This window comes from Musca domestica, unplaced genomic scaffold, assembly GCF_030504385.1.
Source record: "Musca domestica strain aabys unplaced genomic scaffold, Musca_domestica.polishedcontigs.V.1.1 29, whole genome shotgun sequence".
Classification (NCBI taxonomy): Eukaryota; Metazoa; Arthropoda; class Insecta; order Diptera; family Muscidae; genus Musca; species Musca domestica.
Genome location: NW_026712296.1, coordinates 4,410,481 through 4,436,983, shown reverse-complemented (window position 1 = coordinate 4,436,983; position 26,503 = coordinate 4,410,481). Strand labels below are relative to the sequence as shown.

Below are 26,503 nucleotides of genomic sequence, written 5' to 3'. Positions count from 1 at the left end.
CTGCAGTACCCATTACGAATTCACAACAGCAAATCTAAAACAATTCCGATGAAAGAGGTTGCTACAATTATCAAAACACTGAAGATAGTTAGGTATAGTTAGTATAGTTAGTTAGTAAATCGAAGTGGTTTTCAATATATAGCATTGTAAAACGTTTGAAAGACTCTGCAGATTTCTTAAACATGGCACACACTGGACGCCCGCGAAAGCTAACTGCTAGAGAAAAATTAGAGGTTGTAAGAAAAATTAAAAACAACCCAAAAATAACTCCTACCCAAGTGGCTGCAGAGTGCTTAGAGGAGATGAATAAAAAAATCCGCCCAAAAACGGAATCTTCATCGTGCCGCAGGAAAAAAATCTCACATAAGCAAACAAAATAAAGCCAAACTTCTTACCTTTGTAAAAGAGTACTAACACAAGCCAATTAGCTTTTGGGATGGAGTGATCTTCTTCGACGAGAGTTAATTTAACATTTTTCATTCTTATGAAAGAATTCGTTTATGGAGACGACCAAATACCGAGTTAGAAAAAACAATGTGTTCAGCACGTTTAAGCATAGTGGAGGAGAGGTCATGGTGAGGAACTATATGTCCTCAGCAGGTGTGGACTATGTCGACTGTTTACTTCACTTGATATGAGATATGTGTTTTTAGAGAATATTAAAATGTGTGTGAGGTGCCAGATATAGTGGATCGAAGTATTCCACTTAATCTAATACTTATAAAAAATATTGGAACCTGTAAAACGCAAAGAAAATGGAACACTGTTTTTTTGAATTGTATGCGAATACTTTTAAATAAAAATTTTAATTTTTGTGGTGGAGGAGGTATCGAGTGCATTCACATCGGATCTCTTGTTGAAGGATATATTAACATATACCAGGTTTGAATAGAGTCGCTGACTTGTTTCGCAAATTATGAGAGATTAAAGTATTTAAAATTGTAATCGTTAGTGGGGGAGGTACCCCAAGGGATAGGTCTATATCTACTATCTTCAAACCATATCTTGTATTAGTAGAAATATTGAGATGTGTGAAGTGAGAATGTGAGAGAATGTGAATTGGACGTTTATTTTGCACTTTAAGAGCATTTTGTTGCCAAAAATTTGGATCTCACTGTGGGGGAGGTACCAGAAGCAGAAGATCAATATATCTGATCTTGGCATCAGATCTTGTGTTAGTAGAAATATTAGGATGTGTGAAATTTGATGAGAGTCGGATGCCTATTTCACATTTTATGAGAGATATAATTATTCAAAATTTAGCGCCTTTGTGGGGGAGGTACCAGAAGAAATGGTCCGATATCTACCATACCATTGAGATGTGCTAAGTCTGAATGAAATCGAATGTTATTTAAACTTTAACCCTTTGTGTGGGAGGTACCAGAAGGAATGTTCCGATCTCTACCATATTTATAATGGAACTTGTGGGGTTGGAAATATTGAGATATCCAAAGTCTGAATGAGCTTATGAGCTGCATGAACATTCAAAATTTTGACCCTTTGAGTGGGAGGGGGCAGAAGGAGTAGACCGATATACTCCATCTTCACACCAGACCTTGGGTTAAAAAAATATTGCAATGTGTGTAATTTGAAGGCAATCGGACACTTACATCATATTTTATAAGAGTTGTAATTATTCAAAATTTTGATCCTTTGTGTGGGAGGTACTTGATGGAGTGGACCGAAAATATCCATTTTCACACCCAACTTAGAAGTGGTGATACCAAGTTTGGACCAAATCGTATACTCCCTTCGAGAGTTATCTAAAACCGTTATTTCGTCTAGGCACGTTTTGACCGCATCAAGTGTATATATACTCTCTCTAGCCATATTACTAAGGGTATAACTAGCCATATGGCTGAAGGTATAATAATGAGGATTGAATATAAAATTGTCTGCTGTGTGAATAATATTGTCCGGCACCGTACTTTGGAAATAAAGGTAGAAATCTTGAAATGCCTATTAGGGTTGCATCATGAATCTGCAATGGATATCCTCTTCGACACACTGAGGACTAGACACGCCATATAAGAAAACATAAACGACGAACCAAGTCTTCTAGTTTATGGCCATGAAAGAGTTCATAAAAAAATTGTTAAAAAAAAAAAAACAAAACAAAAATACAACAATGCCAGTGTTGAAGTGAGTTTTATTTGTAATTATTTTATTTTATTATAAGATTTAATTGTTATTTTCGGTTTTATATTTTTTAGGTTATGATTTTTTATTACAATTATTTAAAGCTGTGAGTTTGCAATACGCATTTAATTTCATTAGTTTTGTTGTTGTTCTTCTTCTTCATTATTATTATTATTTAAATGGCAAAATTCTTCCAGTTTTCTGCGCTTCTTTTATTTTTTTGTTTTTGTTGTTCTTCGTATTCAATATTAAATATATTGATTCATTTAAGAATTTTTTTTTCGTTCGATAGCTTAAACATAAGTATTAATAATAATAATTTAATAATAATAATGCTTATGATTTTGTTTTTTTTTTGTTTGTCTTTTCAAATATAAATTAGGTTAGCTTGTTTTTTTTTTAATTTTTTTATATTTTTATTAATTGCTATTTATTATCGTTTATAAGTAAGAGCTGACAATGAATAAAAAAATATTTATATAAGTTTATGTATAAATACAATTTTGTTTTTTTTTTTCTTCTAAGTATTTGGGTTTGTTTTTTTCTTTTTCTCGTTTTAATTTGTACCAATCGAAGTAAATAAGACGTTTTTTTACATTTTTTTCTTATTATTTTTATTAAAGAATGCAGTTTTTGTTATGTTTTTATATAGCTGAAATTTGTTTTAGTGTTTGTCTGTTTAATTATTATTATTAATTTGCGGTGTCATAAGTGAACTACCATAGTCCATTGAAGAAAATCACTTGGAAACACATGAAGTGAAAAGTCCAGCACATCTAGGGCATTCTTGCAGAGTGAGATGAAAAAACTGCAACCAACTTCAGACTGCTGTCATTTCTAAGCCACTAGTCCCACAGCTGTTAAACCAGTGACAGCTCATTACATTGTTTACAAGCGTACAAAATTATTTTGTTAAGATCTTTCCAGAAAAAATTATTCGTGATGAAATTCAAAGAGTGATAGAGTGATTTCTTTATATTTGGCTGGAAAACCACAAGTGGCTATCGTTAGAGCACTCCAGCATTTAAATGTGAATAACTCTTTTGTGTCTCTTACCATGGCTCGTTACCGTGACGTCAAGGAAGCGGACGGAGGAAAACAGCAACATCAGCAGAAATGGTTCGAAAAGTAAAGAAACGAGTTGATCGAAAACCGCGTCGCAGTGGCCGAAAAAGTGGCTCGTGAGCTGAACATATTGCAGTATTCCATTCGGCAAATATTGAAAAATGAGCTGGGGGTAGTCATTGAAATTCCAACAAGTAAAAAAACATTAAGTTCGGCCGGGCCAAACTTTTAATACCCTCCACTTTAAGGTAAAGAAAACATTAGAAGAAATGTGGCAAAAACCATTAAAATGCCGGGAGGTAACGTTATATGGGGGCTATACCAAATCGTGAACGCAATGTTTCGCCACCGGAGCTGGAACCCATTATGACCTACAAATAACAATTTTTAGACAAATCAGTGAAAAAATGTGGCGAAAACCATCAAAATACCGAATATCGGGAGGTACCGTTATATGGGAGCTATAGCAAATCGTCGACCCATACATGCAATGTTTCGCCATCGGAGCTGGAACCCATTATGACCTACAAATACCAATTTTTAGACAAATCCGTGAAAAAATGTGGCAAAAATAATCAAAATACCGATTATCGGGAGGTACCTTTATATGGGGGCTATACCAAAACGTGGACCTATACATGCCATGTTTTGCCACACGTACAGGGACCCGTTATGACCTACAAATACCAATTTTCAAACAAATCAGTGAAAAAATGTGGCATAAATCATCAAAATACCGAATATTGGGAGGTACCGTTATATGGGGACTATACCAGAACGTGGACCGATATATCTTATTTTCAATTCCAACCATCCTAGACACAATACGAATTGCTCTGCTAAATTTTGGCGCTCTACGTCAAATAATGTGGGCTGTATCGTGATTTCAACAAACAGACTGTCCGTCTGTTGCTTAAGAGTTGCTTCGCTTGGCCGAAAGTGGTGAACTGTCGAAAAATCTCCGATGAGAAAACATTCGTTGTCCAGCAATTTGTAAACAAACAAAATGATCGTGTTCACTTGCCAAAGAGGTCAGCTGAAAATGTGCACCTTCGGTTGGCCATCAGAACTCAAGCGCCGGCCATGATGATGGTGTGAGCCGCCATAACAGCCGATGGTCGCTCTCCGCTCGTATTAATCGACCGTGGCATCAGAATAAATACCGAATATTATCGCGAAAATATTCTGGAGGTTGTATTAAAGTCTAGGGCACGCAAACATTTTGGCCGAAGACCTTGGACATTCCAACAGGACCCAGCACGCACCACCCAAGAATGGTTACAAAATGAGGTTCCCCGCTTCATTTCCAGCACACAATGACCACCACAATCTCCGGATACCAATACGTTGAACTATTGTGTCTGGAGTATTTTGGAAAGCAAAGTTGGCACTAAAAAATACCAAAGTGTCGATTACCTCAAGCAAGAGCTTCGCCGGGAATGAGTCAAAATACCGCAGAGCAACATTCGGGCAGCGTATGACGGTTTCATTGGCCGACCAATTCGAACAAATCTAATCTTATTCCAAAATTTGATGCTATTTATGGCATTTTGATGTTATTTCCGATATAAAATTTAAAAAAATGTAAAAATGATGGCATTTGACTTTGTTGCAGTTTTATTTTATCTCACCCTGCATATTGAGATACACAACAGCATATTTTTTTAAGGCAGGCTAACTGTTTTCCCTTGGGAATACTCTGGAATAAAATTCTGAATTCTGAAAATTCTGATATTAATGAAAATTTAAAATTATGAAGGAAAATGTTTAAGGTTTCGTTGGGCGCGGAACTTTTCACAATATGTGTATTATCTGTGTGTACCTGCAAAACAACTCGGATTACTAAGTCATTAATTTTAAAAAAAGGCGTTTCGTATGAAATTTGTATCCTTTTTTTAATCACTTAAAGTCGATGGAACAAGTACTTCTTTAACGACTTTAAGTGGCTAAAAAATAACCGCTTATTTGTAATGAGAGTTTTTGCTGGGTGGCATATACAGTATGTTCTATCTGTGTGTATGCTGTATACAAATAAAAAAAAAATTGCTATTTTTGTTTTTATTTTGTATATATTTAAATTTATTTAGAATAGTTGTATTTTAGAAATCTTTCATAGCTAGCTAATTTAATTTTCTTTATTATAAGGTAGCACATAATTAAAAAAAAGTAAAATAAACAACTGAATAAAATGTAAACCATTTCGAGCGAGAAAATGTAAACCATTTTTACACGAACAAGTAAAAAAGCAGTAAGTTCGGCCGGGCCGAACTTTGAATACCCTTCACCATTTGGAAAACATTTGGAAACTTTCAAAAAAAAAAAAAATAAATAAATAAAAATTAAATTAATAATTATTTAATTATGTAATTATTAAATGCGTTAAAAATTCCGTAAAATTAAGACGTGGTCCTGCATAAGCATTTTTTGTCATAGGCCATTACAATATTCAAATATGAAATTTGAAACAATTCCTGTGAATAATGTCGCTGAAATCAGCAAAATTCCGAATATGGGGAGGTACCATTATATGGAGGCTATACAAAGACGTGGGCCTGCATACGCAATTTTTTGTCATAGGCTGTAATAGCCATTACGAATTCTAAATACGAAATTTGAAACAACTCTGGTGAATGTTGTCCCTATAATCGTCAAAATATAATATAAATATTGGAGGGTACCGTTGTATATTGGCTACACGATATCGTGGATCTATTTGGGCATTTCTCTTCCAGGGGGTAAGGTGCTTAGGAAGAACTACTAGTATGAATTTTTATACATTGAAAAATGTAGCTAAAAACATCAAAATACCAAATATAGGGAGGTACCATTATATGGGGTATATACAATATCGTGGACCTATATAGACAATACTCTTCCAGGGGGTAAAATACTCTTAAGCAACTCCTTTTGTGGATTTCAGACAATTTCATAGAAAAATTTGGCTACAATCATTGAAATACCGAATATCGGGGTTACCCTTTTTTAGGGGGGATATACAATGTCATGGATCTATATAGACAATTCTCTAACAGACGGTAAAGTACCTACAAAGAACTCTTTGTGTAGATTTTCAGACAATTCCATTGAAAAATGTGCCCAAAATCATCAAAATACCAAATATCAAGTAGGGGTACCGTAATATGGGGGCCAAAATAATTTTGGAATTCAAAATTTTCAATGAAATAATATTGAGATTTGGAATTGCAATTTTTGAATGAAAAATTATTCACATTTTTAAAAAAATGTTAAACAAACAAGTAGAATAGTATCAGTCGTTTTTGCCGACAGATGTATACCTCCAGCCTTGAGTTATGATTATTCTAACTCTTATCGGGTAGGGTTCGAAGCAGTTGACAATATTGATCAATTCGTATCTGACCTAAGACTGATATAAATGTTACAACGTGCCAGATTTGGACTATATAGACCACTTCCTATACTTTATATAAGATATGTGCAATTTTCGACTTTTTGTGGGGTAGGTACCAGAAGGAGTTGACCGATATTGTCCATTTCCGAACTCGATCTAAGTTTGACAATAATATTACGATGTACCAAATTTGGATTTGAATCGGATACAGCCTTCGAGAGTTATCGTGCGCACCAGCCAGACAGACGGGCGGATGGACGGACATGTATAGATCGACTCCAAATATTTTGAAACGAATTTGGTCCAAAGAGACCTAGAGCCTAAAACCGTTATTTCGATAAGGCAAATTTTTGGCCGTATCAAATGATATATACCCTCTGTAGCCATATGCCTGAGGGTATTATGTAAAACATAATCTATAAAACATGGTATATCTTCTTCTGCCCTCGGAGGCAAAATTTGAAAAAAAAATTAGATCAAAAATTTTAAAATTGGAAATTCACTTTCAGATACTGATACCACCATGCTGATACCCACATTTTCTGTCAGCATATTTTGAATTCGCCTAACAACTACGTCAAAATGTTATTACATTTATTCCTAAAGTAACGGACAATTTTCTAAACATAAGTATTTGAATTTAAAAAAAAATATATATACATAAATATATATAAAATAACCACGACCAGTCGAGTGCTAAGCAACGAAAGATACTCGAAGGAAGAAATCTAAAATTTATACCCTTTTGTCTCGCTCGCTACCAAGAGCTGGTTGAAAAAAAGTTGTTTGCTGAACATAAATTTGAAAGAGCGGCTCACTCAAACATCTTTCAAATCCTCCTATCCGAATATCATTGTCATCTTGACCATATTAATGATTATAATGTTTACGTAAGTAATCAGCAATTCCTATTCTTGACCCTCGCTAAACTAAACTTTTCCCTTTAATTATGTCGCTTTATGTTATGCTTGCGGAAGTTTCAAGTTCTTGGGAGTACAAGATTCCTCAAGAAACAATTATAACGGCGTGATTAGGGCATGTAAAACGGCAAATTTTGACTTGGTCCTCTTTTTTAAATTTCACACAAATTCTTATTGTCAATATAAACACAAAACAGGAATTCGCTGAATTATTTTTATATCCAGGAGAATGTATATATTATATTCGACCCAATAACAAATTTTGAAAATATATGCATTTTTTGGTAAATTAGACTTCTGGTCGACCTTTTAAACAAAAAGTGTTTTACAAGAAAAAAAAAAATAAAAAAAAAAAATTGAAAACATAACAAAATTAAAGTAATTTGCAAAATACCAAAACGAAATCTTTTAAATCCATCTTTTTTGGCTAAAATTATTTTTTTTATAATTTGATTAAAAAATAAAAAAACTATTTTTTATATTCATTTTTAATTGTAATTTTAGACTATTTTATATGGCTTATCTTTATCTAGCTATTGAGGAAAATGTGACTTATTTCGTTATTCTGTTATTTGCAAGGGAACGATGTTAGGTGTGATGATGCTGTAATGGATAAATGGAAATATTTTAATTGGACTTGTTTGTTTTTTTGTGTTATTTGTTATTTCTGTTTTTTTTTTTTTGTATTTTCTTCTTAGATTTATTGCATATTCTGATCTATTCTAGAGTATTTGAGTTTCTTTTTAAACCAAAAGTTAAGTTTTATCTTTTTAATCCATTTATGGATTTTGTTCCAAAAAAAGTTGTTTGTTGTTGTGGTTGTTGTATTTAAACCGTTATTTTTAATAATATTCATATTATTAATATAACTCCAGTCGTCATTGTCTGCAGTGTCGCCGCCATCGTCGTAGTCGTCGTCATGGTCGTGGTCGTCGTCGCCGCCGCCTTTATCGACGCCACCATTGTGTTTCATAATCATCCTCTGCTTGGTCGCCAGAAGGTGATGTCTGTTTTATACGGCCGCCACAGGCCCGGGCGGAGTTGAAATGCTCGTAGTCATTGTTTTACTTAGATTCCTGTAAGAGCAAAAATATGTCATACGTCATTACAAAAAGGGGAAGAGGGTCGTGTCGTAGTGGTGGAGGTGGTGGTAATGTGAATGTGCGAACGGGACGAATTTACAAGTGAGATGCAATTGGGGGCAGTACAAAAACACGCACACACACACATACAAATGTGGGTTTAGTTTAGAAGATAGCATTGTTTGTGATTGAGTGGTCGTGGTTGTGGTGGCTGTGGTCAGGGTGATAGTTGTGACTTGGTATGGATAAGGTCGTGTCCTCTGTTGGAGATGACCCCCAGGGCATTGTAGACTAAGAGCATCTTACACTAAAACAAAAAAATTCAAGAGAGAGAGGAAGACACACAAAGTTAGAAAAAAACGAACAAGGGAGTGATAGTAACAAAGTTTCTTATTTAAAACTTGTTCGAGGAATTTTATAAATCGTTCCAGTATTTCAAAGTATTTTTTTATTAGTTTCCGGTTAATGGATGCTGTTTCAGATTCTGGATACTTTTTCGTTATCTATAATAGACTTTCATCCTATTTGATCAATCGATTTTTCGCCATAACATCTTTTTTCTTATGTAGTAATGTAAACCAGTAAAGAAAGTCTTAAAGTCGGGCGGGGCTGACTTTATGATACCCTACACCCCCTTGCATACATAACAGAGCTTTACATACAAAAATAAAAGTTCTTTTGGGGAATTTGTGAGAATTAAATCAGACCAACTAAGATTATAGTTCTAATTGAAAATCCAAAGAACTAAATCTGCCGAGGCATTTGTGTTTTTTTTCAATTAGGGCTTGTATTAGCCATTTGGTGCACAATTAATTTGAAATCAGATAAAGATATATATGGGAGCTATATCCAAATCTGAACCGATATCTATATAATTTGGCAGAAGTATTTCTGAACTGAATTTGATATGTTTGTTTCTCTTTCGAGACGAGCTAAATGATCTGAAATTTGCAATGAAAAGGAAAGGCAGATAGACACTATCATACACTCACTACTATGCGACGCCTTTCGCCGTTGGTTAAGCGGCTCATTAGGCATATTTGGTGTGGATGATGGCCGTTCTCTGGAAAGTAGTATTTATTTCGAAAAATGGCACGCAAACTGAATATATCGCAATAATATTAAAAAAGGAGCTCGGGGTGAAGCCATGGAAATTCCAAAAAGTGCAAGAACTTGCATCGCAACAGAGAGAAAATAGCCTCAAAAGAGCTAAAGAGTTGCATCGCTGGGCCGAAAGTGGTGAATTTGGTTTTCTCCGATGAAAAAACATTCGTTCTCCAGCAGTTTGTAAACAAACAAAACGACCGTGTTTACTAGCCAAAGAGGTCAGCTGAAAATGTGCACCTTCGGTTGGCCACCAGAAATCAACGGCCATGGTGATGGCGTGGGTCGCCCTAACAGCCGATGGTTGGTCGTATTAATCGACCGTGGCATCAGAATAAATGCCGAATATAACCGCGAAAATATTCTGGAGGCTGTATTAAAGCCTTGGGCATGCAAACATTTTGGCCGCAGACCTTGGACATTCCAACAGGGCTCAGCACGGTTACAGCATGGTTACAAAATGAGGTTCCTCGCTTCATTTCCAGCCCACAATGGCCACCAAAATCTCCGGACACCAATCCGTTGGTCTATTGTATCTGGAGTATTTTAGAAAGTAAGGTTGGCTCTAAAAAGAGCTTCGCCGGAAATGGGTCAAAATACCGCAGAGCAACATTCGTGTAGCGTGTGACGGTTTCATTTGCCAATGGTGACCAATTCGAAAAAATCTAAAATTATTCTTAAATTTGATGCTATTTCCGATTTTTTTTTGCTTTCCTTCAATAAAATTAAAAATTATGGCGTTTTTATACCCTCCACCATACTATGGAGGGTATATTAACTTTGTCATTCCGTTTGTAACTCCTCGAAATACTCATGTCAGACCCAACAAAGTATATATATTCTTGATCAGCGTAAAATTCTAAGTCGATTTAGCGATTTCCGTCTGTCTGTCTGTCTGTCTGTCTGTCTGTCTGTCTGTCCGTCCGTCTGTCTGTTGTAATCACGCTATCTTTCGAATAAATTGAGATAGATGGCTAAAATTTTGCACACATGTTTATTTTTCCAGTAGGCAGATTAAGTTCGTAAATGGGCCATGTAGGTCCACGTTTTCATATAGCTCCCATATAACGGTAACCCCCCTATATTCGGTATTTTGATGATTTTAGCGACGTTATTCACCAGAATTGTTTCGAATTTGGTATTTGAAGTTCCAAATGGATACTACACCCTAAGATAGAAAATTGTCTGTGCAAGTCTATGTCTTCGTATAGCCCCCATATTACGGTACCTCCCGATATTCGGTATTTTGATGATTTTAGCGACATTATTCACGGGAATTGATTCAAATCTGGTATTTGAAGTTCCAAATGAATACTACATCCTAAGACTGAAAATTGTCTGTGCAGGTCCACGTCTTCGTATAGCCCCCATATAACGGCACCTCGACCATGCGTGCAAAATATTAACAATATACGTCTTCGTTTTTTAAAAGGTCTTATAAATACCCCTCACTTTTCACTTATTTATTATATTTAGTATTTTTCAATAGAATTGTATTTTGTTGTCTCCGGCCCTAGGAAATCTTCTTTTGTAGAATATTTGCCAGATCCCTTTTAAAATCAGCTGCTAAACATTTTTTGAAAAAATACTTGTCTGTGCTCTTGTGAGTCTGGCTTGAGGTCTAAAATTGTCGACCAAAATAATCTTCATATTGTTATATGCTATATTTTCAAGGCCGCTTAATGTCTAAAATGTAAGGACTTTAAAACATATTTATCTGAAAATTTCAAAAAAAACTTAAAGAGGGTAACTTTCCCCTCTATTTGGACTACTTTGCAATGCATACTTTCAAAACGCAAGAGAACCTGTATCTCCTACCTGTCCTTTTCTTCCATAATCCACAGTTTTTTTGTATAGAGTTTTAACAAAACTTTCAGACATTATGAATATTCTATCCCTGGCTTATTTGAAATATTTTTCAACAAAAATTCGTAATACCTTCAGGTAATAATAAAACAATTGACATTTTGCAGATATGTGTAAACATTTGTAGTTATTTGCGATGGCGAAAAATCAATTTTGTTTGAACCCAAACCGATAGATATCTTCAAATTGTAAAACAGAATCTGATGATATTTACTTTTCGCTTCATTTTTTCCTATAAGAAAATTCTCAGATTCTGGAACTTGTCGTTGAATTTGGTTAATTTGGTAGGAAGTGAGTTCTGGAACTAATGAGATAAAAATATATAAACATTTTTTTTTTTTGGAATATTTTTAGAGAATTTCGAAATTCTTATTAGTTTCTTCTTTTTGCTACAGATAGTATTTTTTACTCCAACTGGGGACTAATTTGGTAAAGAGGACTTGATTTCAAATGATCATTGTTCAGAATTAGTTATCAGATACATATGATGACTAAATGATTTAACGAGTGTACGGAATGTATTTCATATTGTGGTGACTGAGTGTGACAATTTCAAAAGCAAACAAATGGAAAAAATATAAGAAAAACAAAAACATGTTCAGATTCTGAGGACTTGATTCTGTATAGAAAAAAATATTTGGTAAATTATTGAAGAACTTAGCAAAAAGAATTATCATTAATTAAGTAGTGCTCTTAAAATCTGGACGAATGATTCAATAGGGTTATCCAACTTGCAAATGAGAACAGATGTTTAAAACGAATCAAAATCGTACAAATAATCCTACGAATCGGCTTGACCAATTGATATTTAGATTCCGTAGGTTTGAATATGAATAGGACGCAAGCTATTTTTTCAAACGCTAAGTGGGGAATCTCAGAAATTTTAACACATCCTAAATTGAAATTTTACTTGGGGACATAATATTGAAAAAAAAAAAAAAATAAATAAATAAAAAGAAAATGCCACAATAACAAGTTACAAAGTACCAGTCTGTTTTGCCGACATATGTTTACCCTCCGCCAATGTTCGATTATTTAAATATATTTTGAATTCTGTTATGATTATACAATTTGTTGACCCTCTATGGAGTAGGTACCGAAGGAATGGGCCAATACTGACCATTTCGTATTGAACCTAAATAAAAATAATTTTAATATTGCGACGGGCCAGTTTTCGACTATATTCAGGGCTGTCATAGAAACCAATTTTGACACTATTGGTTTTAAAAACGACAAGAAAGCATGCTGTCACTTTTCATTTGCTTTGGATTTTTTAAAGAATTTTTAAAGGACTATAGACGTGGATTTTTTAAAGAATTTTTAAAGGACTATAGACGTGGATTTTTTAAAGAATTTTTATAGGACAATAGACGTGGATTTTTTAAAGAATTTTATAGGACAATAGACGTGGATTTTTTAAAGAATTTTTATAGGACAATAGACGTGGATTTTTTAAAGAATTTTTATAGGACAATAGACGTGGATTTTTTAAAGAATTTTTATAGGACAATAGACGAGGATTTTTTAAAGAATTTTTATAGGACAATAAACGTGGATTTTTAAAGAATTTTTATAGGACAATAGACGTGGATTTTTTAAAGAATTTTATAGGACAATAGACGTGGATTTTTTAAAGAATTTTTATAGGACAATAGACGTGGATTTTTTAAACAATTTTTATAGGACAATAGACGTGGATTTTTTAAAGAATTTTTATAGGACAATAGACGTGGATTTTTTAAAGAATTTTTATAGGACAATAAACGTGGATTTTTTAAAGAATTTTTATAGGACAATAGACGTGGATTTTTTAAAGAATTTTTATAGGACAATAGACGTGGATTTTTAAAGAATTTTTATAGGACAATAGACGTGGATTTTTTAAAGAATTTTTATAGGACAATAGACGTGGATTTTTAAAGAATTTTTATAGGACAATAGACGTGGATTTTTTAAAGAATTTTTATAGGACAATAGACGTGGATTTTTTAAAGAATTTTTATAGGACAATAGATGTGGATTTTTTAAAGAATTTTTATAGGACAATAGACGTGGATTTTTTAAAGAATTTTTATAGGACAATAGACGTGGATTTTTTAAAGAATTTTTATAGGACAATAGACGTGGATTTTTTAAAGAATTTTTATAGGACAATAGACGTGGATTTTTTAAAGAATTTTTATAGGACAATAGACGTGGATTTTTTAAAGAATTTTTATAGGACAATAGACGTGGATTTTTTAAAGAATTTTTATAGGACAATAGACGTGGATTTTTTAAAGAATTTTTATAGGACAATAGACGTGGATTTTTTTAAAGAATTTTTATAGGACAATAGACGTGGATTTTTTAAACAATTTTTATAGGACAATAGACGTGGATTTTTTAAACAATTTTTATAGGACAATAGACGTGGATTTTTTAAACAATTTTTATAGGACAATAGACGTGGATTTTTTAAACAATTTTTATAGGACAATAGACGTAGATTTTTTAAACAATTTTTATAGGACAATAGACGTGGATTTTTTAAACAATTTTTATAGGACAATAGACGTGGATTTTTTAAAGAATTTTTATAGGACAATAGACGTGGATTTTTTAAAGAATTTTATAGGACAATAGACGTGGATTTTTTAAACAATTTTTATAGGACAATAGACGTGGATTTTTTTAAACAATTTTTATAGGACAATAGACGTGGATTTTTTAAACAATTTTTATAGGACAATAGACGTGGATTTTTTAAACAATTTTTATAGGACAATAGACGTGGATTTTTAAACAATTTTTATAGGACAATAGACGTGGATTTTTTAAACAATTTTTATAGGACAATAGACGTGGATTTTTTAAACAATTTTTATAGGACAATAGACGTGGATTTTTTAAACAATTTTTATAGGACAATAGACGTGGATTTTTTAAACAATTTTTATAGGACAATAGACGTGGATTTTTTAAACAATTTTTATAGGACAATAGACGTGGATTTTTTAAACAATTTTTATAGGACAATAGACGTGGATTTTTTAAACAATTTTTATAGGACAATAGACGTGGATTTTTAAACAATTTTTATAGGACAATAGACGTGGATTTTTAAACAATTTTATAGGACAATAGACGTGGATTTTTTAAACAATTTTTATAGGACAATAGACGTGGATTTTTTAAACAATTTTTATAGGACAATAGACGTGGATTTTTTAAACAATTTTTATAGGACAATAGACGTGGATTTTTTAAACAATTTTTATAGGACAATAGACGTGGATTTTTTAAACAATTTTATAGGACAATAGACGTGGATTTTTTAAACAATTTTTATAGGACAATAGACGTGGATTTTTTAAACAATTTTTATAGGACAATAGACGTGGATTTTTTAAACAATTTTTATAGGACAATAGACGTGGATTTTTTAAACAATTTTTATAGGACAATAGACGTGGATTTTTTAAACAATTTTTATAGGACAATAGACGTGGATTTTTTAAACAATTTTTATAGGACAATAGACGTGGATTTTTTAAACAATTTTTATAGGACAATAGACGTGGATTTTTTAAACAATTTTTATAGGACAATAGACGTGGATTTTTTAAACAATTTTTATAGGACAATAGACGTGGATTTTTTAAACAATTTTTATAGGACAATAGACGTGGATTTTTTAAACAATTTTTATAGGACAATAGACGTGGATTTTTTAAACAATTTTTATAGGACAATAGACGTGGATTTTTAAACAATTTTTATAGGACAATAGACGTGGATTTTTTAAACAATTTTTATAGGACAATAGACGTGGATTTTTAAACAATTTTTATAGGACAATAGACGTGGATTTTTTAAACAATTTTTATAGGACAATAGACGTGGATTTTTTAAACAATTTTTATAGGACAATAGACGTGGATTTTTTAAACAATTTTTATAGGACAATAGACGTGGATTTTTTAAACAATTTTTATAGGACAATAGACGTGGATTTTTTAAACAATTTTTATAGGACAATAGACGTGGATTTTTTAAACAATTTTTATAGGACAATAGACGTGGATTTTTAAACAATTTTTATAGGACAATAGACGTGGATTTTTTAAACAATTTTTATAGGACAATAGACGTGGATTTTTTAAACAATTTTTATAGGACAATAGACGTGGATTTTTTAAACAATTTTATAGGACAATAGACGTGGATTTTTTAAACAATTTTTATAGGACAATAGACGTGGATTTTTTAAACAATTTTATAGGACAATAGACGTGGATTTTTTAAACAATTTTTATAGGACAATAGACGTGGATTTTTTAAACAATTTTTATAGGACAATAGACGTGGATTTTTTAAACAATTTTTATAGGACAATAGACGTGGATTTTTTAAACAATTTTTATAGGACAATAGACGTGGATTTTTTAAACAATTTTTATAGGACAATAGACGTGGATTTTTTAAACAATTTTTATAGGACAATAGACGTGGATTTTTAAACAATTTTTATAGGACAATAGACGTGGATTTTTTAAACAATTTTTATAGGACAATAGACGTGGATTTTTTAAACAATTTTTATAGGACAATAGACGTGGATTTTTAAACAATTTTTATAGGACAATAGACGTGGATTTTTAAACAATTTTTATAGGACAATAGACGGGGATTTTTTAAACAATTTTTATAGGACAATAGACGTGGATTTTTTAAACAATTTTATAGGACAATAGACGTGGATTTTTTAAAGAATTTTATAGGACAATTTTTATAGGACAATAGACGTGGATTTTTTAAAGAATTTTTATAGGACAATAGACGTGGATTTTTTAAAGAATTTTTATAGGACAATAGACGTGGATTTTTTAAAGAATTTTTATAGGACAATAGACGTGGATTTTTTAAACAATTTTTATAGGACAATAGACGTGGATTTTTTAAACAATTTTTATAGGACAATAGACGTGGATTTTTTAAACAATTTTTATAGGACAATAGACGTGGATTTTTTAAACAATTTTTATAGACAATAGACGTGGATTTTTTAAACAATTTTTATAGGACAATAGACGTGGATTTTTTAAACAATTTTTATAGGACAATAGACGTGGATTTTTTAAACAATTTTTATAGGACAATAGACGTGGATTTTTTAAAGAATTTTTATAGGACAATAGACGTGGATTTTTTAAAGAATTTTTATAGGACAATAGACGTGGATTTTTTAAAGAATTTTTATAGGACAATAGACGTGGATTTTTTAAAGAATTTTTATAGGACAATAGACGTGGATTTTTTAAAGAATTTTTATAGGACAATAGACGTGGATTTTTTAAAGAATTTTTATAGGACAATAGACGTGGATTTTTTAAAGAATTTTTATAGGACAATAGACGTGGATTTTTTAAACAATTTTTATAGGACAATAGACGTGGATTTTTTAAACAATTTTTATAGGACAATAGACGTGGATTTTTTAAACAATTTTTATAGGACAATAGACGTGGATTTTTTAAAGAATTTTTATAGGACAATAGACGTGGATTTTTTAAAGAATTTTTATAGGACAATAGACGTGGATATTTTAAAGAATTTTTATAGGACAATAGACGTGGATTTTTTAAACAATTTTTATAGGACAATAGACGTGGATTTTTTAAAGAGTTTTTATAGGACAATAGACGTGGATTTTTTAAAGAATTTTTATAGGACAATATACGTGGATATTTTAAAGAATTTTTATAGGACAATAGACGTGGATTTTTTAAAGAATTTTTATAGGACAATAGACGAGGATTTTTTAAAGAATTTTTATAGGACAATAGACGAGGATTTTTTAAAGAATTTTTATAGGACAATAGACGTGGATTTTTTAAAGAATTTTTATAGGACAATAGACGTGGATTTTTTAAAGAATTTTTATAGGACAATAGACGTGGATTTTTTAAACAATTTTTATAGGACAATAGACGTGGATTTTTTAAACAATTTTTATAGGACAATAGACGTGGATTTTTTAAACAATTTTTATAGGACAATAGACGTGGATTTTTTAAACAATTTTTATAGGACAATAGACGTGGATTTTTTAAACAATTTTTATAGGACAATAGACGTGGATTTTTTAAACAATTTTTATAGGACAATTGACGTGGATTTTTTAAACAATTTTTATAGGACAATAGACGTGGATTTTTTAAACAATTTTTATAGGACAATAGACGTGGATTTTTTAAACAATTTTTATAGGACAATAGACGTGGATTTTTTAAACAATTTTTATAGGACAATAGACGTGGATTTTTTAAACAATTTTTATAGGACAATAGACGTGGATTTTTTAAACAATTTTTATAGGACAATAGACGTGGATTTTTTAAACAATTTTTATAGGACAATAGACGTGGATTTTTTAAACAATTTTATAGGACAATAGACGTGGATTTTTTTAAACAATTTTTATAGGACAATAGACGTGGATTTTTTAAACAATTTTTATAGGACAATAGACGTGGATTTTTTAAACAATTTTATAGGACAATAGACGTGGATTTTTTAAACAATTTTTATAGGACAATAGACGTGGATTTTTAAACAATTTTTATAGGACAATAGACGTGGATTTTTTAAACAATTTTTATAGGACAATAGACGTGGATTTTTTAAACAATTTTTATAGGACAATAGACGTGGATTTTTTAAACAATTTTTATAGGACAATAGACGTGGATTTTTTAAACAATTTTTATAGGACAATAGACGTGGATTTTTTAAACAATTTTTATAGGACAATAGACGTGGATTTTTTAAACAATTTTATAGGACAATAGACGTGGATTTTTTAAACAATTTTTATAGGACAATAGACGTGGATTTTTTAAACAATTTTTATAGGACAATAGACGTGGATTTTTTAAAGAATTTTTATAGGACAATAGACGTGGATTTTTTAAAGAATTTTTATAGGACAATAGACGAGGATTTTTAAAGAATTTTTATAGGACAATAGACGAGGATTTTTTAAAGAATTTTTATAGGACAATAGACGTGGATTTTTTAAAGAATTTTTATAGGACAATAGACGTGGATTTTTTAAAGAATTTTTATAGGACAATAGACGAGGATTTTTTAAAGAATTTTTATAGGACAATAGACGAGGATTTTTTAAAGAATTTTTATAGGACAATAGACGTGGATTTTTTAAAGAATTTTTATAGGACAATAGACGTGGATTTTTTAAAGAATTTTTATAGGACAATAGACGTGGATTTTTTAAAGAATTTTTATAGGACAATAGACGTGGATTTTTTAAACAATTTTTATAGGACAATTGACGTGGATTTTTTAAAGAATTTTTATAGGACAATAGACGTGGATTTTTTAAAGAATTTTTATAGGACAATAGACGTGGATTTTTTAAAGAATTTTTATAGGACAATAGACGTGGATTTTTTAAACAATTTTTATAGGACAATAGACGTGGATTTTTTAAAGAATTTTTATAGGACAATTGACGTGGATTTTTTAAAGAATTTTTATAGGACAATAGACGTGGATTTTTTAAAGAATTTTTATAGGACAATAGACGTGGATTTTTTAAAGAATTTTTATAGGACAATAGACGTGGATTTTTTAAAGAATTTTTATAGGACAATAGACGTGGATTTTTTAAAGAATTTTTATAGGACAATAGACGTGGATTTTTTAAAGAATTTTTATAGGACAATAGACGTGGATTTTTTAAACAATTTTTATAGGACAATAGACGTGGATTTTTTAAAGAATTTTTATAGGACAATAGACGTGGATTTTTTAAAGAATTTTTATAGGACAATAGACGTGGATTTTTTAAAGAATTTTTATAGGACAATAGACGTGGATTTTTTAAAGAATTTTTATAGGACAATAGACGTGGATTTTTTAAAGAATTTTTATAGGACAATAGACGTGGATTTTTTAAAGAATTTTTATAGGACAATAGACGTGGATTTTTTAAAGAATTTTTATAGGACAATAGACGTGGATTTTTTAAAGAATTTTTATAGGACAATAGACGTGGATTTTTAAAGAATTTTTATAGGACAATAGACGTGGATTTTTTAAAGAATTTTTATAGGACAATAGACGTGGATTTTTTAAAGAATTTTTATAGGACAATAGACGTGGATTTTTTAAAGAATTTTTATAGGACAATAGACGTGGATTTTTTAAAGAATTTTTATAGGACAATAGACGTGGATTTTTTAAAGAATTTTTATAGGACAATAGACGTGGATTTTTTAAAGAATTTTTATAGGACAATAGACGTGGATTTTTTAAAGAATTTTTATAGGACAATAGACGTGGATTTTTTAAAGAATTTTTATAGGACAATAGACGTGGATTTTTTAAAGAATTTTTATAGGACAATAGACGTGGATTTTTTAAAGAATTTTTATAGGACAATAGACGTGGATTTTTTAAAGAATTTTTATAGGACAATAGACGTGGATTTTTTAAAGAATTTTTATAGGACAATAGACGTGGATTTTTTAAAGAATTTTTATAGGACAATAGACGTGGATTTTTTAAAGAATTTTTATAGGACAATAGACGTGGATTTTTTAAAGAATTTTTATAGGACAATAGACGTGGATTTTTTAAAGAATTTTTATAGGACAATAGACGTGGATTTTTTAAAGAATTTTTATAGGACAATAGACGTGGATTTTTTAAAGAATTTTTATAGGACAATAGACGTGGATTTTTTAAAGAATTTTTATAGGACAATAGACGTGGATTTTTTAAAGAATTTTTATAGGACAATAGACGTGGATTTTTTAAAGAATTTTTATAGGACAATTTTTATAGGACAATAGACGTGGATTTTTTAAAGAATTTTTATAGGACAATAGACGTGGATTTTTTAAAGAATTTTTATAGGACAATAGACGTGGATTTTTTAAACAATTTTTATAGGACAATAGACGTGGATTTTTTAAAGAATTTTTATAGGACAATAGACGTGGATTTTTTAAAGAATTTTTATAGGACCATAAACGTGGGTTGCTGAAATCAAAAACGACAATAAGCAAAACCGACATAGTTTCTGTGACAGCCCTGATTATTTACTTCACTTTATACGAAATATGTGATAATTTTTAGAAAATGTTAATTTACGAGTGAGTTGTCAGAAGTATTATAATTTTATACTTCATTTAATACGGATCAGAATTTTGGTATGGACAAAATTACAAGAAAATCGAATATTTATATCCAATTTTATTCGAAATCATAAATTCCATATTCATCTCAGGTTTCTGGTTGAGAGAAATGTTTAGATATAGCAAGCAGTAAAGAAAAACTGTTGATCATTTGTGGGGCAAGTACATGATGGTCTATTTCCACACCTGACCTAGCACTAACGAAAGTATTTGGATTTGCAAAGTGGGAGCTAAATCGGATTATTGTTTCTCTTTCAGTGCAGAAAATATATTTTTTGAAAATTTCGAACCTTTTGTGGAGGAGTGGACCGATATATTCTATCTTAACACCAGACCTTAAGTTGATAAAATTGTTGGGATGTGTGAAATTTAAAGACGATCGGACTCTTACATCATATTTTACAAGAGTTGTAATTATTAAAAATTTTGACAATTTGTGGGGGAGGTACTTGATGGAATGGACCGATATTATCCATTTTTGCACCCGACAGAGAACTGAGGCAAATATTAGGAGTTGTAAAGTTGGAGCAAAATCGAATTATTGCTTCTCTTTCTGTCCAAAACATTTTTTTTGAAAATTTCGACTTTTGTGGGGAGGTATCAGAAGGAGTGGACCGAAGTATTTCATCTTAACACTAGACCTTGGGTTAATAAAATTATTGGGATATGTGAAATTTGAAGACAATCGGACTCTTACATCACATTCTATGAGAGTTGTAATTATTCAAAATTTTGACCCTTAGTGGGGGAGGTATTTGATGGAATGGATAGATATTGTCCACTTTCGCACCTGACCCAGCACTGAGGCAAATATTAGGATTTGCAAAGTTGAAGCAAAATCGGATCATCCTTTCTCTTTCAGTGCAATAAAATATTTTCTTTGAAAATTTCGACATTTAGTGGGGGAGGTGCCAGAAGGAGTGGGCGGATATTGCCCGTCTCCGAACTAGGTCTAAGTTTGGCAATAATATTACGATGTACCAAGTTTGGACCAAATCGGATGCTCCCATCGAGAGTTATAGTTCGTACCAGTCAGACAGACAGACGGACGGACATCGCTAATTGGGCCCCAAATGTCTTAAAACGGATTTGGTCCAAAAAGACCTAGGGTCTAAGATCGTTATTTCGACTAGGCACGTTTTGGCCATATCAAAATATACTCTCTGTAGCCATATGGCTGAGGGCACAAAAATAATTTTATTTTAAAAGTTAAAAATTTCGGAGATTTTCGATAAATATATGGGGTATATCTTAGTGCGGATCGAATTGTAACCTGTTCAATACCAATTATTCTAATAAAAATATAAATGTATGTGTAAGGTTGGAAGGGTCTATCTTAAATACTGCAAAGTCTATTTTGTTCTCAACAGACGGCTAAACAGATGGACGGACAGACATAGAATTGTATGGACATCCATACAGAACTGTATATAGACCACAAATAGACTTATCACCGATAAAGGTATATTCGTACATTGTGGAATAGGATATATTTTTCTTTAAAAAAATACTGATACCTAAATATACAATTGGCCGAAAACTATGAGTCTAAAAATTGGTTAAAATAACATAAAGGATAAATTGATAAATAAAGGATTCAATTATGTCTCGATTAATAATAATCTTCTCTAATTGGATAACCCCATTAACAACAACGAATGTCGAACACATACAACAAACATAAACATTAAATCATAAAAACAACCACAACAACACCATCTGCCACTTACCCTTGCACCGAATTCGATGTCGATAAAATGCCATTATCCAAGGAATCTCTGGAAAAATCATCGGCCATCTGGACCTTTAATTGATGGCCAAATGAATGCATATCCGAATTCGGTGTCATCACCGAACCGGGTGTGTGAACACGATATTGGCCGGGTGTGGTTACCGAACCGGGTTGTGATATTGAGTTTGTCATGCCAGGACCACCGTTGGGCAGGATACCATCAACAATACAACTTTCACCCGTCGTCGAATCGTGCATGTTTATGACTTGACTTCCAGCAGCATTGTCTGCGAGCGCTGCGCCATCGCTGTCGTCCACACCCTCATCGTCAATGTCCATGTCTTCGGCATTTTTATCCAGCGGTGCTGTCTCCTCGTCCTCATTGTAGATTTTGAAATAGGCATATGTCAAATAGATCACAGATATAATAAAGGAGGGTATCGGAATCGCCATGGAGTAGATTAGATTCAATGTATTCTGCCAGTAGTCCAGCTCGCTGATGACCACACTAGGATCTACTTTGGAATAGTAGCAGGGAAATTTGACTCCCAGTTTGGTGTAACGCTTAAACCATATGGTACAATTGAGCACAGGCGGATAGCCGCATCCCTTGACATTCGGATAGAGATGGGCGCCAACGAAAAAATATTTACTATCATTGCTGCTCATAAGGCCCCTGTTCAGCTCTGAGATCTCCTCAAAGACATCGCTGCCATCGGCATTGATCAGTGTATCAGAGTCCGGATCCAGACCGGAATCTTCTATAAGGAAACCATTGGAACCATCCTCGTCGCCGAAATTCAAATGTTCCATAACCATGCCGCCACCGCCGCCGCCGCCTCCCTCATCGTCCATGGCGGCTGCCATGGGGTCATGCGGACCCAGATCATATTCGTAATCGCGTATGGCTCTCGTATAGCGATCGGTACGTTTTTTGGGCGGAATCACCTTCTCAGCCTCCTTGAGATTGATGTGATACTCGGTGAAGTTGAACTCATCCGTGTAGTTGTACAGATTCAGGCGATAGTTCACCATGATTTGGGTGCACTCGAATATCTCTCGCGTGCAGCCCTCGCGGCAGGACGACCAACTGCAGTTGCGGGCCCCGAAGCGGTGTATTGTCGACGAGGTCTCACACAGGGCGGGAACTTCTTCGAACTGCATGAATATCGTGGTGAAGGCCGGCTCTATGACGAATGGCACCAAAAAGAGGAAAGCAAACATGCTAAAGGTACCGAGCAATATGAAAAAGGCAGTCGTATAAAAGAGCAATTTCTCGCGCAGGGTACGAATTTCCAGTTCATCACCCATGTTTTTTTTTTTTTGTTTTTAGTTAGTTAAGCTATTTGCAATAATACTTAATAATAATAATAATTTGTTCTTAAACTAGTTAATTTTTTTTTTTTTTTTTTGAAAAAATGCTTGTTGTTGCTTAGTAAATATAGTAAGCGTTTGTTTAGCTTATATTCTTAGTTAGCGTTAGTGAGCGCGTTTAACAAGAGAGATTATCTTTTAGTTTGAGGCGAAAGGTTTCCTTTTGTTTTTTGTTTTGGTTTTCCTTTGTTATTTGCTGCAGGAGGTTAAAGAGAGAGATGCGTAGATTTGAATCAAAATCTTAAAGAGTTAAATTAGCGCATTGGAGGTTTAAGTTAGTTGACTTGTGTGTGTGTGTTTTTGTTTGTTGTTGTTGTATTCCTTAACTTATCAGCTAGAGATGATTTTTAGTGCAATTTTTATATCACAGGGTGTTTTGGTTTATTTTTGTTAATATTTTTTTTTAGTTTTTGTTTTTGTTTTTTTTAATTTATATGATTAGCGACACACAATATTCCAATATTTCGTAAATCGTTCTGATCTGATTGCTGTCCATTTGCAACACTTTGAAATCGCGTTTTCTTTCTGTATTTTGTCGTTTGTCAAAGAATAAACTTGAGTTTTGTTGTCATTTTGCTCAGAAAGTGTTTTCAGTTCGTCGTTTTGTTATCTTTTATCATCGTTTGTTTTCATTTGGTTTTAGTTTTTTCATTAATTGCTTATTTTCAGGTTTATTGGACTGGAGCCATCTTTGTGCTCATTGTTATGGAGCTTGGGTGCCATTGCTTTCTTTCTGTTCATCCTTTGTTGAATAACTGCAAAGAAACGGAATTCTTTTTTTAGTTTCGGGACAACTTTATTGAAAATTTGAAACACTTTAAGGAAGTTAAAATTTTTTAGAGCATCTTAAAATAAATTATAAAAGTTACAATCTTCAAAAATTGTAATTCTAAGATTCATAAGAAATGTTTGTATAGACATTTTCTGCCTAAAATAAAATTTTATGTCACTTTCAAACATGAACTCGAAAAAAGTTCAAGAAATAAATTAAACAAGAAATCAGTAAAGAAAGTCTAAATGTCCGGCGGGCCGACTTTATGATACCCTACACCCCTTGGCATATTCAAGGTGAGATGAAAAACTGCAACTATCTTCAGATTTGTGTCATTTCTAAGCCACTCGTATGACAGCTGTTTTAAAATTATTCCAGTGACAGCTCATTATATTGTTTACAAGCGTACAAAAGCATTTTGGTGAGAATTATCCAGAAAAAAAGTTATTCGTGGTGGAATTCAAGCGTGATAGTGTGATTTATTTACATTTGGCTGGAAATCCACAAGTGGCTATCGTTAGAGCATTTAAATGTGAATAAATCTTTTGTGTCTCGTACCATTGCTCGTTACCGTGAAACTGATGGCGTAGCTCGACGTCAAGGAAGTGGACGGAAGAAAACAGCAACATCAACAGAAATGTAGCGAAAAGCAAAGAAGCGAAGCGACTTGATCGAAACCCGCGTCGCAGTGGCCAAAAAATGACTCGTGAGCTGAACATCGCAATATTCCATTCGGAAAATATTGAAAAATGAGCTCGGGGTAAAGCCATTGAAATTCCAAAAAACGCAGGAACTTACACCTCAACAGAAAGAAAATAGGCTCAAAAGAGTTACAGATTTGCTTAGCTTGGCCGAAAGTGGTGAACTTTAGTTTTCTCCGATGAGAAAAAATTTGTTGTCCAGCAGTTCGTAAACAAACAAACTGATCGTGTTTACTTGTCAAAGAGGTCAGCTGAAAATGTGCACCTTCGGTTGACCATCAGAACTCAAGCGCCGGCCATGGTGATGGTGTGGGCCGCCATAACAGCCGATGGTCGCTCTCCGCTCATATTAATCGACCGAGCATTAGAATAAATGCCGAATATTATCGCGAAATTATTCTGGAGGGTGTATTAAAGCCTTGGGCACGAAAACATTTTGGCCGCAGACCTTGGACATTCCAACAGGACTCAGCACTATCGCACTCAGCACGCGCCACCTAAGAATGATTACAAAATGAGGTTCCTCGCCCCAAGCGCTTCGCCGGGAATGAGCCAAAATACCGCAGAGCAACATTCGGGCAGCGTGTGGCGGTTTTATTGGCCAAAATTTGTACCAAAGGTGACCAATTCGAACAAATCTAGAGTTATTCTAAAATTTGATTCTATTTCCGACATTTTTTGTTTTCCTTCAATAAAATTTAAAATAAAGAAAATGTAAAAATTATGGCGTTTGACTTTGTTGAATTTTTTTTATCTCACCCTGTAGCTATTTTAAATGTTGATCCTTTATGGGGGAGGTACCCGAACCAGTAAGCTTATATCGTCCATTTCTGTATCTGAAGTAAGCCCAACACAATTATTACACTGTTTGAAGTTTGAACCTAATCCTAAAATCCCTTCGATTTCTATGATAAGTATGATTACGCCCTCTAACATAAAATGAAGAGTATATTAATATTGTCTCAAAATTCGTCGGGGCCCACTATTATATATACATATTTATATTTCGCCTGGAATTCTATGTGGATTCTGCCATGTCCGTCTATTGACTTGGGTTCACAATAATAAAGTTAGAGCTTTGATATTGTTTGAAAGTGGAAAATGAAATACATCGGCACGTGGTTATTCCTGTTTTTAGATATTTTGTAGATCCCACCCCAAAATCCCACTAA

The 26,503-nt window shown here is 32.5% G+C and overlaps 1 protein-coding gene across 1 annotated transcript; it reads right to left on the bottom strand.

Moving 5' to 3' along the window:
- LOC101894553 (protein tipE-like) lies at positions 1–24,324 on the bottom strand (the record flags this gene model as incomplete). The annotated part of the gene is given in 5 exon segments (NM_001287537.1): positions 1–33; positions 8,332–8,353; positions 8,495–8,503; positions 11,530–11,550; positions 21,472–24,324. A coding segment is annotated over 1 exon segment (1,317 nt).
- Positions 24,325–26,503: the final 2,179 nt, after the last annotated feature.